The sequence below is a fragment of the Cetorhinus maximus genome, chromosome 6, assembly GCF_964194155.1.
Source record: "Cetorhinus maximus chromosome 6, sCetMax3.hap1.1, whole genome shotgun sequence".
NCBI lineage: Eukaryota > Metazoa > Chordata > Chondrichthyes > Lamniformes > Cetorhinidae > Cetorhinus > Cetorhinus maximus.
In genome coordinates, this window is record NC_135884.1 from 73,780,353 (window position 1) to 73,795,630 (window position 15,278).

At 42.2% G+C, this 15,278-nt stretch overlaps 1 protein-coding gene across 1 annotated transcript in view; it reads right to left on the minus strand.

Moving 5' to 3' along the window:
* The window catches only part of rnf123 (ring finger protein 123), a 440,342-nt gene that overhangs the window by 322,188 nt on the left and 102,876 nt on the right, over positions 1-15,278 (minus strand). Inside the window, exon 19 of the mRNA XM_078543856.1 lies at positions 10,942-11,013. Coding sequence (XP_078399982.1) covers positions 10,942-11,013 — 72 coding nt within the window. The remainder of the gene's footprint in view (positions 1-10,941; positions 11,014-15,278) is intronic.

The following is a 15,278-nucleotide window of genomic DNA, read 5'->3' on the forward strand; positions in this document are numbered from 1 at the left end:
TTTAAAGGAGTATTTTCTACATCCACCGCCTGAACAGGCAGAAGGGGCCTTGATTTAACAACTCATTCAAAAGACCTCCCCTCCAACAATGTAGCATTTTTGAAATGTAGTTACTGCTGTAATGCAAATGCAGCAAATTACACAAAGCAAGATCCCACAAACAGTGATGTGATAATAACCAGATGCTCTGTTTTTCTGAAGCTATCAGGGATATATACCGGCCAGGACACTGGAGATAACTCAGATCTGAAGGAGAGTCATACGACCCGAAACGTTAACTCTATTTCTCTCTCCATAGATGCTGTCAGACCTGAGTTTTTACAGCATTTTCTGTTTTTATTTCAGATTTCCAGCATCCGCAGTATTTCGCTTTTATCACTGGAGATAGCTCCCGTGTTCTTCTTCAAAATATTGCCATGGGATTCCTTACATCCAACCAACAGACAAATGAGGACTCAGTTTAACATCTCATCTGAAAGTCGTCACTCCAACAGTGCAGCACTCCACTGGGATGTCAGCCTGATTTTTATGCTCAAGTGGGACTTGACTCCAAAACCTCATGACTCAGGGGCAAGAGTCCTACCAACTGAGCCACAGCTGACAGAGATTGGAGGAATTATAAATCAAACCTTCATACAGGAGATGGTTAAAATGACTAATGCTCAGTCACAAACCATTTTTGAAGCCAAATCCATTAAATCTTTTAAAAGGCACTGAGAGGTTTGAAGAAGAGTAACATTAATGGGTATGAACAGGAGAAAGATTAGACTGGGTGGTTCAAATGGAGATAGTATTGACCATGGCTCAGTCAGTAGCATTCCTGCTTCTGAGCCAAAAGCTTGTGGGTTCAAGTCACACTCCAGAATTTGAGCACAAAAAGCGAGGCTGACATTCAAGTGCAGCACTGAGGGAGTGCTGCACTGTCAGAGGCTCATGTTTTGGATGATATATTAAAATTAAGCTCCATCTTCCCTCTCAGGTGGATATAAAAGATCCCATGACATTATTTCAAAGAGCAGCAGCAGAGTTATCCTCTCCGGCCAATATTTATCCCTTAGTCAACATCAAAAGATTTTCTGGTCTTTATCATATTTCTCTTTGTGGAAGCTTTTTGCGTGTAAATTGGATTCCGCCATTCCTACTTTGCAAGAGTGGCTACACCTCAAAAGTACTTCATTGGCTGCAAAGTGTTTTGGGTCATTTGAGCTATGAAATGCGTTACACAAATACATTTTTATGATACAGGGGTTGCATTTCCTCATAATTTCCGCCAGGCTACAAGCAGAATTTGGGTGGAATTAAATTAAATAACACAAGTTAGTTGCACTCAAGTATCTGAGATCATCACATGACATTCAGATTCTCAGGCCCACAGGCACCCAGTCACATGAATCTGGTATTAATGACCTGTATCTGCAGTGACCATCATTCAATTGAAGTTTCACCCTGTTGTGCTTCTGCCACTGTTACTTTAAATGATTCCAAATTCAATTTAAATTAGTCAAAAATTAATCAATTACAGCAGAGCAAGGTGTATCTGCACAGCTTCAACTGACTGCTGATCATAGGTCTTATATACCAAGGGCAGGTCAAAGAAGTCAATTGAAGCCAATTAAAAAGTAAGGCTCAGAGCATTGAATCAGTCAGTTGAACAATTGTTCACTTTCTGGCAATCCCATGTCTTTTTGTGATGGAAAATGCTCTGTTCAAGTTACAAATGATTATGCAGCTCAACTGTGCCAATTCATAGGAGTGCTAGCACAGGCATCGAGGACCAAATGGCCTCTTGCGTTGCAACCTGTGTGTTTATTTGTGCTGCAACACTAGGGGGAGCACTTCCTGCACATGCGCAGATACAGTGAATCAGTCTGTGACTTTATCATGTGCAACTAGACAAGACATTCTAAGTTAAGTTTTGAAATGCAAACTGAAACCTGGTGTTAGGGAGTAAATTGAAACAGAATCATGTTAGGATTGACTGTTCCCCAAAATGTTCTGTTCATTTGTCAGTCATTAGTATTAAAATTCTCATCAGGAATACATTGGGCATGGCTTTTTTTCAATCGGACTTTTTGCAGATGCTTTCAGAAAGACTTTGAGAAGCATCAAAATGTATAGGCTTACTCCATCTTGCATTATTTATTAACTTTTATCATTTTCTACAAATGAATGTAATATTTGGTAAATAAATAACAAACAATATTAAAAAATCATCACCCAATATGGGGTTTGAGGCCATCACTCTAGGCTCAAGAACCCCATTTAACTACCAACTGAACTAAGCCGGGAATTGTCTCCACAAAGCCTTTCCAACTTGCTTCAGAAGACTTTAATCTGCAATCACTATTCCCATTTTGTATTGCAAATTCAACAAGTTTATCTCCAATAACAAAGCAGCAATCTGAAGTGGGGGTTTGATGCTCTGCGGTCCACGTGTGCAGATCTGATACTCCTGCTGCTGACTGGAAATTGATCAGAATCAAAAAAGCAAGATTTTCATAGACAATTGGGGTCTATGCACAGAAACCTGACTGCAGCCTCACCTCGGTAAAACCAAAGGAGTGCCCAGCAAATTCTAGTTGCATTTTGACCAATTGCACCCATAGCAGAAACACCATGCCTAAAATTTGATGGGTTGAATGGCCTGCTTCTGTGCTGTAGCATTCTATGATTTTAAATCAATATTTAACGATTAGGTTACATGTTAATTGGTTATGTCCATTTATTTTTAAATAGAAAATAAGGATAGACAAAGAAATAAACTGTTTAAAAATGTGGTGCTGCCATGTCTAACTGGAGAGGAGGGAAATCACTAACATCTTAACCCACACACTTTTGATGATTTAATCTCACCCACAAAAGCACCTGGAAAGACAGATACAGAGACATGCACACAGACACTGACCCTATTTTCCAGGTTATCTGAAAGAGGAGAGCACTGATGTAAACAGGTCAGTTTATCACAAGATATTCAACGAGCCTCCCACACCTATCAACAAAGCCCAGCAGCTCAGCGCCCCTGGTTACATCACGTTGCTTCATCTAGACTGGAAGAAAATCTTACCATTAAATGTAAATTCAAGATTTGACAGAGAACGTTTAAAATATTTAACCCTCGGCCATGAGAAGTCAAGTGCACCCTCACTTACTACCAGAATAGACTGATGTGCCCATTCTCACCACTAGATGGTATCACTGTGTCAAATACCGTGACAACTCAGAAAAATACAAATAATGGAGAAAAGATAACCATAAAGCCCTAAGACTATATACATCTTGGAGCTGCTAAATATTGATGTGTTTACAGCAACAAGTTGTTACAAGTTGTTCCACAGGGATTTCAGTAAAACAAAGTGATGTGAGATTTTCACACAATCTGTAGATGTGTTTTATTGACTAGAAAAATACAATAATGAATTTCACACAAAGATTTCACATGCCTCCGAAAAAGCCAAAAAGACGAGTAATAGTTTTACTCCTTCCAAACTTTGCCTGTGTATGCAGAGAGTCACTTGAACTACTGGCATAAAGGACCACAGCAGCATTCCCATCATCTTTCGCAGGTGGATGGATGCCAACAATAAGCTGTGGCCTAGCTCATGTTTCAGACATGTCATACAGTTCTAGCTTAACCATAGAAGAGTGTGGAACACAGAGCGATCAGGTGTCAGAAATTCAATGTAGACGGGGAAGGAAGTGCTCCTTTTCTTTATTTTTTTAACCACCAGTAGCTGGTGATTGCTTCTTTTTTGCCTCAGCTAATAACTTACTGTTATTTTTTTAAAAAATTTATTTGATCACTTATACTGTAGGGTTAGATAGAAAAGGCAGGGCAGGTGGTGCGCTGTAACTGCAGCATATATCAGTTTGTGGAGAGCACTGCAATACTGGATGATTTCTAATGGTGTCTACAGCTCAAGCAACTTTGGCTCAGAGTTGTTGAGCTGGAGTCCGAGCTGCAGACATTGCAACTCATCAGGGAGGGGGAGTTATCTGCATGCATCTTTCCGGTGAAGTCCCACCCCCTGGGTTAAGTAGAACTTCAGAGTTGGTCAATGATCAGGCACACGAGGGTTTGGCTGCAAGTTAGGCAACTCCGGGGATCCAAGATGCAGTCATGGAGGAGCCTCAGTCCTTGACATTGAACAACAGGTACGAAGTGCTTGCTACCTATGCGGATGAGAACAAGGATTGCAGGGTGGATGGTCAAACTGGCCACAGAACCATGGCACAGGATGCCGTTCAAGTGAAAAGGGATGTGGTAGTTATAGGGGACAGGATAGACAATTTATCTACTTTCAAGGATGCTAAATTCCTTAATACTTCCTTTCTCACTATATTCACGTCATCCAATATTTTACATTTCTCTTTAACTACATTGTTTGCATCACTCCCTCCCCCTTTGTCTTCCAACTCCACACACAGGTTCCCTTTTTGGTCTCTAATAAGTCTACTCATTCCTTTGTTTGCCTCTTGTGCTTTATGCATTTATAAAACATCTTTGAGTTTTCCTTGATTTTACTTGCCAAGATTTTTTTCATGTCCTCTCTGCTTTCCAAATTTCTTTTAATTTCGCACCTTTATTTCATACTCTTCCATGCTTTCTGCAGTACTTGTTCTGAGACAGTCCTTCTATCTTGGACTCCAGGTGTGGGACTTGGTTAGCAGACAGGCTGCAGGTGTACTCTGGTGTTTGGTTAACAATTGTTTATTAGTATTACATTTGAACAGGTTCCAGAGGAGGCATTTTGCTCCTAGGCACGATTCTAATCTTTCTCTCTCTATATGTATATATATGTACATATAGAGAGAGAAAAAAAGTGAGTCGAATACATGACTCTCTGATGTTGGTACATCATCTAAGTCACGCATTAACATATCCCATCTGTTAACCCTTTACGCTATACCTCCCAAGTATACTATCCTATTTTCAACAACAAGGAACTATGTCTTTAGCTATTTATATTACATTTCTGTAGCTCCCTTTTTACAACTGCAGGTTCTAGCCAACTCCAACTCCTACTTTCCCCCTCCCCAAGTCACAGTCCTGGAGGATTCAAGCTCCCACAGTATTTTGGGTCCTTAGGGAAGATGTCTTGAAGACATGAGGACTTTCTTCTGTATCTGGTAGGACATCATCATCTGCAGAATGGGACAACACTTTAGCAGCATAGCTGGGGAGCAGAGTGTAGGTTGCAGGATGACTGGACTGCAAGGACAATAAAGGCTTTTCAAAGGAAAACTGATCTAAAAGACTGAAGAGAATCGACCTTTGGACCCTCTGGGACTAGAAGAGAAGAACTCAGGATACTCGGAGGAACTTGTTGTTCCCTCGAAGCACACAGGGAAAGAGCTTCAGAAGAGGGATGACCTTCAACTCCAGGAAAGACTGTCATAGCTGTATCATCCACTGTTGTATAGGTGACTGAAAAGGCACTGAAGATTCGAAATTTCAATGAACTTAGACAACAAAGGAGAAAGCAACCAAATTCCTTTAAGACTGTCAGGAAGAGAAGAGGAGATGATTTCTCAATGATAAAAGCTGAAGAGGAGTCATACGGACTCGAAGCCTTAACTCTGTTCCTCTCTCCACTGACGCTATCAGACTGAGTTTTTCCAGCATTTTCTGTTTTGATTTCCCAATGATATTTCTGGAGGACTGTCTACTTCCTGTAGGCAGTGGTAAGAAAGCCACACTTCTCTCTGTACGAGGTTGCTCCACTATGGGCAATGGGAAGACTTGCTGAGAATATGGAGTCAAGACAAGCTCATCTTCTGTAATGAGATGAATGTCCTGCAAACAATTAACTTGTGGACAGGGTTGCTGTACAGGATTCTGCAGCTTCAGAAAGGCTAAAAATTCTGCCGCTGCTTCTGTGCTGACCTCCAGCTCTGGAGGGAAGGCGACTTTCACCTGGGACTGAAGCATGCATGGCAATTGACTTTCATTCCTGGAAGGTACCAGCACTTTAGCAGTGAGATCTTCTGTGGAATCTAACCTGGACTTAGGCAAGGCATTCTCTCTAAGATTCTTTATGGACAACAGGAGATAAGTAGGCAATACATTGGTAGGTTCAGTGAAACTGAGATCTGAATAGTTGTTTGCCTATTACACAAATGAGTAACGTGGTATATGTATTTCATTGCCAGTGTGATGCTAGGTATGTAAGCTCCCAGACTGGCAGATCGTATCCAACAGCATGTCCCAGCCAGATAAAGCCAAAATACTGCAGATGCTGGAAATCTGAAACAAAAACAAAAAATGCTGGAAAAACTCAGCAGGTCTGACAGCATCTGTGGAGAGAAAGACAGAGTTAATGTTTCGAGTCCCTACGGCTCTGAAGAACAGTCATACGGACTCGAAACGTTAACTCTGTCCTTCTCTTCACAGATGTTATCAGACCTGCTGATTTTGTCCAGTATTTTTTGTTTTCGTTTTGGCATGTCCCAGCCGTTGTTCACAATGGGCAATTAACAGGGCATACCCAATCAGTCCACGCTTGCAAAACTCAGTACAACATTAGATGCGACTCCGCAATTGGACAACTTTTGCTAAAATCCCCAGTGTGCTAAGAATGATGCTGACAACCAAATTAAGATGGTCAGTTGGGCTTACAGTGTGGCACATTTGCATGTACTGGAAACTACATGTACACATGGCCTTATTCTTTGCAGACAGAAAGAACATGTATACACATTGCGCCTGTTTCAGCTAAACAAAACAAATGATAGCCATTCGCTGCCTCATTCCTCAGGGAAATGCCTTGGCCAATCAGGGTCAAGCTGCCTGATTTAAATTTCAAACAATGCTTGGCAGTTAACTGTCAGTCACCATCACTGGTGCATTCTCCATGGCAACGCCTCTACCAGAGTCCACTTACGAACTAATCAGCACTTGCTCCACATACAGTATAGCAATATACCCTTATATTGGTATTCTTGCTAATGATTGCAAGATGAAAAGCTTCTACATGTCTCTCTTTTTCAGCAATACTTGAGCTCTGAATACTGCTTAGCCACTAGAAACAACAGAGGCTTCATACAGTGCATCCATCAGCTGAAAAGAGAAATCATCCTCTCGGACCTCAATCTCCAAGAGATTATTCAGTACACAAGGGATTCTTCATCATCACATTCTAGGAAGAGCCGATTCAGGTCCAGCAGGTCTTTCTCAGGGATGGTCACCGTCTGCTGCAGTGCCTTCTGTATTCGTCACCTCTGGCCACACTTCATGAAGAACTGAGAGATTCATAACTTCAATCACAGATTAGCTCAACCTTCAGCACCCCGCACGTGCAAGAACTCGCTCTGTGATATAAATTGGTTAGAAATAATTCAATCAACTCCCCAGCTTGCTGTGACCACTGGTTAAAACATGCTAATTTAATAACTAAGTTTTGCTTCAGACTAAAATAAGCGTCAACAGCTTTAAGAATGGACTCAAAATCCACGGTGGACTCCTGCATGCCCTGCCTTAGAAGAACGTCATCTGTTACTGGACGTACAGCATAAAGAATGGAACTGACTTGAAGTTTTTGCTCTTTTTCGTGAAAGCCTGACGCTGCTCAGTACTGGAGAAAACAGCATTTCACATTTCATAACTCCCACTGCTGGCATCTCCATGGGCCCTGAAGGCAGTCAAGTGGGCGAGACAAGGGCAGGGACTGCTCACCAGGTATGATCATCGTTACCTCTTGCCAGTGTGCCTCCTCTTTCCCCCAGTTTTTTTACAAGCTGCTATCAAAGTTTTCTTCACTCTTTGGTTCCTTCGATAACAACAATGTTTTTTTACATTGAGCTCTCCGCTGCAGCCACCATGTTCTGAGATGGGTCCTCCTATGGACTCTAGACGTGGGACTTCTTTAGTAGACAGACTACCGACGTACTCTGGTATCTGCTTAACACTTTTATTTATACAAAATCTAAACAGGTTACAGAGGAGGCACGTTGCTCCTTGGTATCATTCCAGCCTCTCTCGTCTAACACATGACTGACGTCAGTGGTACATCATCATCTACGTCATACATTAGCATATCTCATCTGTTAATCCTTTATATTACTGTACTCAGTCCCCAGCATCTGATATAAGCTTCCTTTTTTGCCTTATCCTACTCTGTATGTTATAATCCAGAAAGCTAGTTGGTGAAGGATAGAACTGGAGCCAATCTCTACACGCTTATGTTTATTTAGAGTCACACATTACAAGCATGCACTGCCTAACCCAACAACCACAGCTTCAGTCTGTTTATTTATGGAGGCTTAACAAAATCCAGTTAATGCCCATGACCTGCATATAATTAAACACAGTTCATTTACAATTAATACTACATGTTCTTTGTCATCCAAGATGCTTTGGATTTGGGAGTCCCACTAATTTTCTTTGCTAAACCATATTTGTCCTGATTTCACTATTTCCTCCCTTACTGCCTCCTACTGCTCTGACATTGATTTACCTTCTGTACCTATTTCCAGTCCACCAATGCTAAATCAGGTCATAACTTAGTAAAATTGGTCTTTCCCCAGTTGAAAAATGTTATTCTTTTTCCATTACTATTCTAACTCTAACTGAACGACGATCACCATTAATATGCTCTCCAGCTGATATCCCTTTCACTGCCCAACTTCATTCCCTAAAGCCAAGTCCAAAACTGCTTCTGCTCTTGTTGGGCTTGCTATGTACTGGCTCAAAAATATTCTCCTAGACACTTAAGGATTTTGTACCCTCTATACCTTTTACACTGATTCTATCCCAGTTGATATTAGGGTATTTTAAGTCCTCTACAATTACTGCCCCATTGTTTTTGTATCTCAGCGAGTTATCTACATATTTCTCCCCCTGACTGTTTGGGGGTCTGTAGTACACTCCCAGCAGTGTGATTGCCCCTTTTTCATTCTTCAGTTCAACCCTTATGGTACCACTTGCTGATCCTTCTAGAATTCAATCTCTCCTCAGAGGCATAATTTTCCTTAACCAACATTGCTCACAAACTCTTTTTTTTAATCCCCTTTCAATTTTGTTTGAAAACCCTGTAAGCAGGAAATGATTAGCTGCAATGCCTACAATTCTCTGAGCCGTGTTGCAGTAACAGCAATTATATCATATTTCCGAGTTATCGATCCCTCAGCTCATCTGCTTATTCACTAAATTTCTTGCATTGAAAAATATATCAATTAGCACCGCCAAACGCCTTTGTTTCCTCTGCATTCCACTCTCACTTACTGATTTTCTGCTTTCCATTTCCAGCTTTGCTTCTCTCCCTTCTGAACCTATGCGCAGGTGCCCACCTCCCTGTCAAGTTAGTTTAAGCCTACCCAAACAGCACTTGCAAACGTTCCCACTTTAATATTGATCCCTGCCCTGTTGAGGTGCAGTATGTTCGACGAGTGCAGGTCTCACCTCCCCTGTCCCCGTGCCCCAGGAATCAAAGCCCTCTTTTACCTAAGCCATCTCTCCAGCTGCTTATTCATCTGTACTATGCTCCTCCTTCTGTACTCACTAGCACAAAGCACTGGGGTAATCTGCACATCACCACACCTTTCAGGTCCTGCTCAGTAATTTCTTTCCTAGGTCCCTAAAATCTGCCTGCAGGACCTTATCCTTCTTTCTACCAATGGCATTGGTATCGGTATGGTCCACATATGGTTATTGACCCTCCCCACTCAGAGTGCTCTGCAGCTGCTCAGTGACATCCTTGACCCTGGCACCTGGAAGACAACATACCATCCATGAATCATGCCCACAGCCACAGAAACACCTGTCTGCTCCACTAACTATTGAATCCTGTATGAATGTATCGCTTTTCTGATCCTCTTCGTCCCTATGTCTACAGCTGAGCCATCCACAAGGGACTGAAGATGCTGGTGTCCATCTTCCCAATATTTACCCGGAGAAAATTTTTGTCCATCCAATATTGGGTTTTGGAAAAGCAACATAAATTCAAAGCACTGAAGCAGGTCAAATAAGTTGGTGGATGCGGAAACTGATGTGTTTTTGGATAATGTCCTTGACGGTCAGCACAAGGAGACCCCCAAATTTTGTTACAGTCCGGTTAGGGACCAGCAACTTTTGTTTTAAAGTAGACAAAATTATTAAACCCAGTTACTGATGAAGAGAATAAATCCACAAAATTCCATGGTTTTAAACAAACAGAAGAACATTTACTATACAAGTCAACAGTCAACACTATCTACCTCATACTCAAATATTCAGGATAAACATGAATTAACAGGCAAACTGTGGGTTGAACACACCACAAGCTGCACATTAAATGGTAGACACAATCAAGACAGGTCCCTTGAATGTTCTCAGCACCCCACCCAGACATCAGTGAGTCACAAAAATTCTTTAAAACTACGTCTATCTCCTGAGGGATTTCTGCTCCTCTCTTTCGAGGATATAGCTTATGATTTGCTTCAACAGCTGCTCTAACTCAGGCTGCTCCAACGACTGCTCGCTTCCCAGTTGCTCAATCTCTTCTCCTGAGACTGAGTCCCACTGGATTCCCGAGGCTGCAGCCAGGCATCCAATTACCGATATGATTCCACCTCTCTAGCAACTCTGGACAGAACACTACTGCTCCTGTGCGTTCACTGATCCAACAGCCAGCTTCACTGAGCTGCAATTGAGCAAATACTGCTCCTGGGCTTTTCTTCAGCCCAATTCTTAGCTAATGGCACAGTTCAGCTGCATGGAGCCGAATCCCCTCTCCATCTGTTCCCAATTCACTGGCCGATCCATCCGGTTAAATCTCTGAGGCAGTGTCGAATGCATCAACCCTTTATACATTCTGTATCCTAAATGTTCCAATCTCAAGTCAACCAAGGATCACTCCTCACTGGTGCAAAATTAAAAGCACAGGCAAAAAAAAAGATTTCTTTCACACTATATTAATATGCAATATCACAGTATTCTATGAGGACTCATTATAAATAAATACTCACCCCTCGATTGCTGGCATTCTCCTGCAAAAACTTTCTAAACTTACTGAGGAAAATGTATCTGGATGCCTCGCTCTGAAATAATAAGGTTTAAACATTTTATCGTGTTGAACTAATTCTCACAGCATCCAACCAATTGGTTACAGTCTCAGTTTACAACTAGATGGAAGTTCAAATTCCTGCCCTTCAGAACCTTACAAATTCATCTGTGAGGGCATTTCATTTGACCAGGCTTTAGACTCCATCACCAATTATGCCCATTTGCACCTCAACATCTACTGTATTTGCCACCAGATCCTCCCACCACTGCCAAAACCTTCAGCTATACCTGCACCGCCTCTGGGCTCAGTCTCTTCCACATGCCCCTCACCAGCTACCACCTTTCTCCCTATATTAACCGCAACTTGGCCAAAGTTCCAATACCCTAAAGTTGTCCCATCCCAGTTCCCACAAGCTCCATCTCCGTAAATCATTAAAAGTGAGTGACAAAAGCCAATCAAAAAGGCTAATGTACTGTTGGCAAACGGGCGTGAATATAAAGGGCTGGAAGTGATGCTTCAGTTGCCTTAATCACATTCAATTCAGAGTACTGTGCTCAGTTTAGGGCACCACACCACAAGGAGGGTATATTAGCCTTAAAATGGTACAGGAAAGATTCACCAGATTGATAATGGGGCTTAAATGGTTGAATTATGAGGATAGGTTGCATGAAGTTGGGTGGTATGGTGATATAATTGGGGCCCAAAAGGCGAGCGGGGGGCCCAAGAGGCGGGCGGGGGGAAGAGGGAAAGAGGAGGGAATGGGGGGAATGAGGGGGCAGGAAGGGAATGGAGAAGAGGCAGGCGGGAGAGGGGGGAGGGAGGGAGGGGGAGAAGAGGCAGGTGGGAGAGAGGGGGGAAGAGGCAGGTGGGAGAGAGGGGGGGAAAAGCCGGGAGGAAGGGGAGCCTCGGCCCTTGCAATTGTCCAACAGTTACAAGGTTCTTCCAAGCTGTGTTCTTGAGAGCGGAGACTGCAGGTGGGATGAGCGAACTGACCACAGCACTGTGGTACAGGGAGACATTCAAGTTGGAGGGGGGAGGGAGGAAATAGGAATGTAATAGTGGTAGGGGACATTATAATTAGGGGGATAGATACCGTTCTCTGCAGCCATGAGCGTGAGGCCCAAAAGCTGTTGCCTGCCTGGTGCCTGGGTTAAGGACATCTCCTTAGTACTGGCGAGGAACTTGGAGTGGGAGGGATCCAGTTGTCATCGTCCACATTGGTACCAATGACATTGATAGGACTAGAAAGGGGATTCTGCTGAAAGAATTTGACAGTTGGGAACTAAATTAAAAAGCAGAATCTCCAAGGTAATAATCTCAGGATTACTACCTGAGCCACATGCAAACTAGCATAAGGTAAATAAAGTCAAGTAGTTAAATGCATGGCTTGAAGGCTGGTGTGGTAGGAATGGGTTTTAGTTCATGGGGCACTGGCACCAGTACTGGGGTAGAAGGGAGCTGTTCCAGTGGGACGGGCTTCATTTGAACCGTGCTGGGACCAGTGTCCTGGCAAATTGAATAACTAGGGCTATAGAGAGGGCTTTAGACTAAATAGTGGGGGGGGTGGGGGGGGGGGGTGGTTCTGAGAGGGGATGCGTAGGCTTACAAAGCAAAAGGATATGGCAGCATAGCAGGGTAGCTACTTAGGTAATGATGCCCAGAGTGTGACAGGAGGGAACAGAGTGTACAAAAAAATAAAAAAAGAGCAGCAAATAGGGTCAAAGGAGGGAAAGATGGTAGAAAGGCAAAATTAATGGTTCTTTACTTAAATGCATGTAGTATTCCGAACAAAATAAATGAATTAACAGCACAAGTAGAAGTTAATGGATATGATCTTATAGATATTTCGGAGACGTCGTTACAAGGAGATCAAAGCTGGGAACTAAATATTCAGGCATATGTGACTTTTTAAAAGGACAGGCAGGAAGGAAAGGGTGCTGGGGTAGTTTTGTTAGTCTAAGATGGAATAAGAACAATAGCAAGAAATGATCTTGGATCGGATGATGTAGAATCCATATGGGTGGAGGTAAGAAATAAGGGGAGTAGTCTACAGGCCCTCTAACAGTAGCTAAACTGTAGGACAGAGATAATGAAGGCATGTAAAAAAGGCAGTACAGATCATGGGTGACTATAATCTTCATGTAAATTGGGAAAATCAAATTGGCAGAGGTAGCCATAAGCAAGAATTCAGAGTGCATTCTGGACAGTTTCCTAGAACAATACATTGTGGATCCAACCAGGGATCAGGCTATTTTGGATCTGGTAATGTGTAGTAAGGCAGGTTTAATAAATGATTTCAGAGTATAAGGTCCCCTAGGAAAACAGTGACCATAATATGGTAGAATTTAGCGTTCAGTTTGAGAGTGAAACCTGGGTCAGAAACAAGTGTGCTAAGCTTAAATAAGGGTAATTACAAAGGAATGAGGGCAGAGCTGGCTGGAATAGACTATGAAAGGAGTTTAGCAGAAAAGATGATTGATGGACAATGGCAGACGTTTAAGAAAATGGTTCATGACTCACAACATTCCAGTGAGGAAGAAGGGCAAACGGAAGGGGATAAACCATCCATGGTTAACCAAGTAAGTTAAGTGTAGTATCTAATTGAAAGAGAAAACATACAATGTGGCAACGATTAGTGATAAGCCAGAGGATTGGGAACGTTTTCAAAAACAACAAAAGATGACCAAAAAAATAATGAGGGAGAAAATAAACTTTGAGGGTAGACTAGCAAATAATATAAAAATGGACTGTAAGAACTTCTTTAATTATATAAAAACAGGAAGAAAGAGGCCAAAGAGATCATAGGCCCCTTAGAGAATGAGGCTGGGGAAATAATAATGGGGAAGCAGGAAATGGCAGAGGAGTTGAATAAATCCTTTGTTTCAGTCTTCATGGTAGAAGACGCTAACAGCATTCCAAAAATACTAAAGAATCAAGGGGCAAAAGTGGGGGAGGAAATAAATACTAGAGAAAAAGTACTAGAGAAACGAATGGGGCTAAAGGCCGATAAGTCCCCCGGACCTGATGAGTTGCATCCTAGGATATTAACGGAAGTACCTACAGAGATAGTGGATGCACAGGTAGTAATCTCCCAAGAATCCTTAGATTCTGGAGAAGTCCCAGAGGATTGGAAAACTAACAATGTAATACATTTATTCAAAAAGGGAGGGAGACAAAAAAAAAAGGTAACTATCAGCCTGTTAGTTTAACATTTGTCCTTGTGAAAATGTTAGAGTCTACTATAAAGGATGTAATAGCAGGGCATTTAGAAATCTATAATCTAATCAAGCAGAGTCAACATGGCTTCATGAAGGGAAATCATGCCTGACAAATTTATTAGAATTCTTTGAGGTGGTAATAAGCAGGATAGATAAAGGGGAACCAGTAGATGTAACATATTTGGATTTCCAAAAGGCGTTCGATAAGGTACCACACATAAGGCTACTTAATAAGATAAGAATCCATGGTGTTGGGGGTAGTATATTAGCATGGATAGAGGATTGGCTAACTAATAGAAGACAATGTTGGGATAAGGGGGGCATTTTCAGGATGGCAACCTGTAACTAGTGGAGTGCCACAGGGGTCAGTGCTGGGGACATAATTATTTACAATATATATTAATGACTTGGATGAGGGAAATTAATGTACTATTGCCAAGTTTGCGGATGACACAAAAATAGGTGGGAAGGCGAGTAGTGAGGATGACACAAAGAGTCTACAGAGGGATATAGACAGGTTAAGTATGTGGGCAAAAACTTGGCAGATGGAATATAATGTGGGAAAATGTGAGGTTATGCACTTTGACAGGAAGAATAGAGGAGTTGAATATTATTTAAATGGAGAAAGACTGCAGAAAGCTGCAGCACAGAGGGATTTGGGGGTCCTCATGCATGAATCACAAAAAGCTCACATACAAGTTCAGCAGGTAATAGGGAAGGCAAATGGAATGTTGACCTTTATTTCAAAGGGAATGGAGTATAAAAATAGGGAAGTCTTGCCTTACAAGGCCCTAGTTAGGCCACACCTAGAATACTGTGAACAGTTTTGGTCCCCTTATCAAAGGAAAGATATGCTGGCATTGGAGGCAGCCCAGAGAAGGTTCACTAGGTTGATCCTGGGTATGGAGGTATTTTCTTATGAGGAGAGGTTGAGTAGGTTGGGCCTGTACTCATTGGAATTTAGAAGAATGAGAGGCGACCTTATTGAAACATATAAGAATCTTAGGGGGCTTGACAGGGTAGATGCTGAGAGGTTGTTTCCCCTTGTGGGAGAGTCTACAACCAGAGGGCATTATCTCAG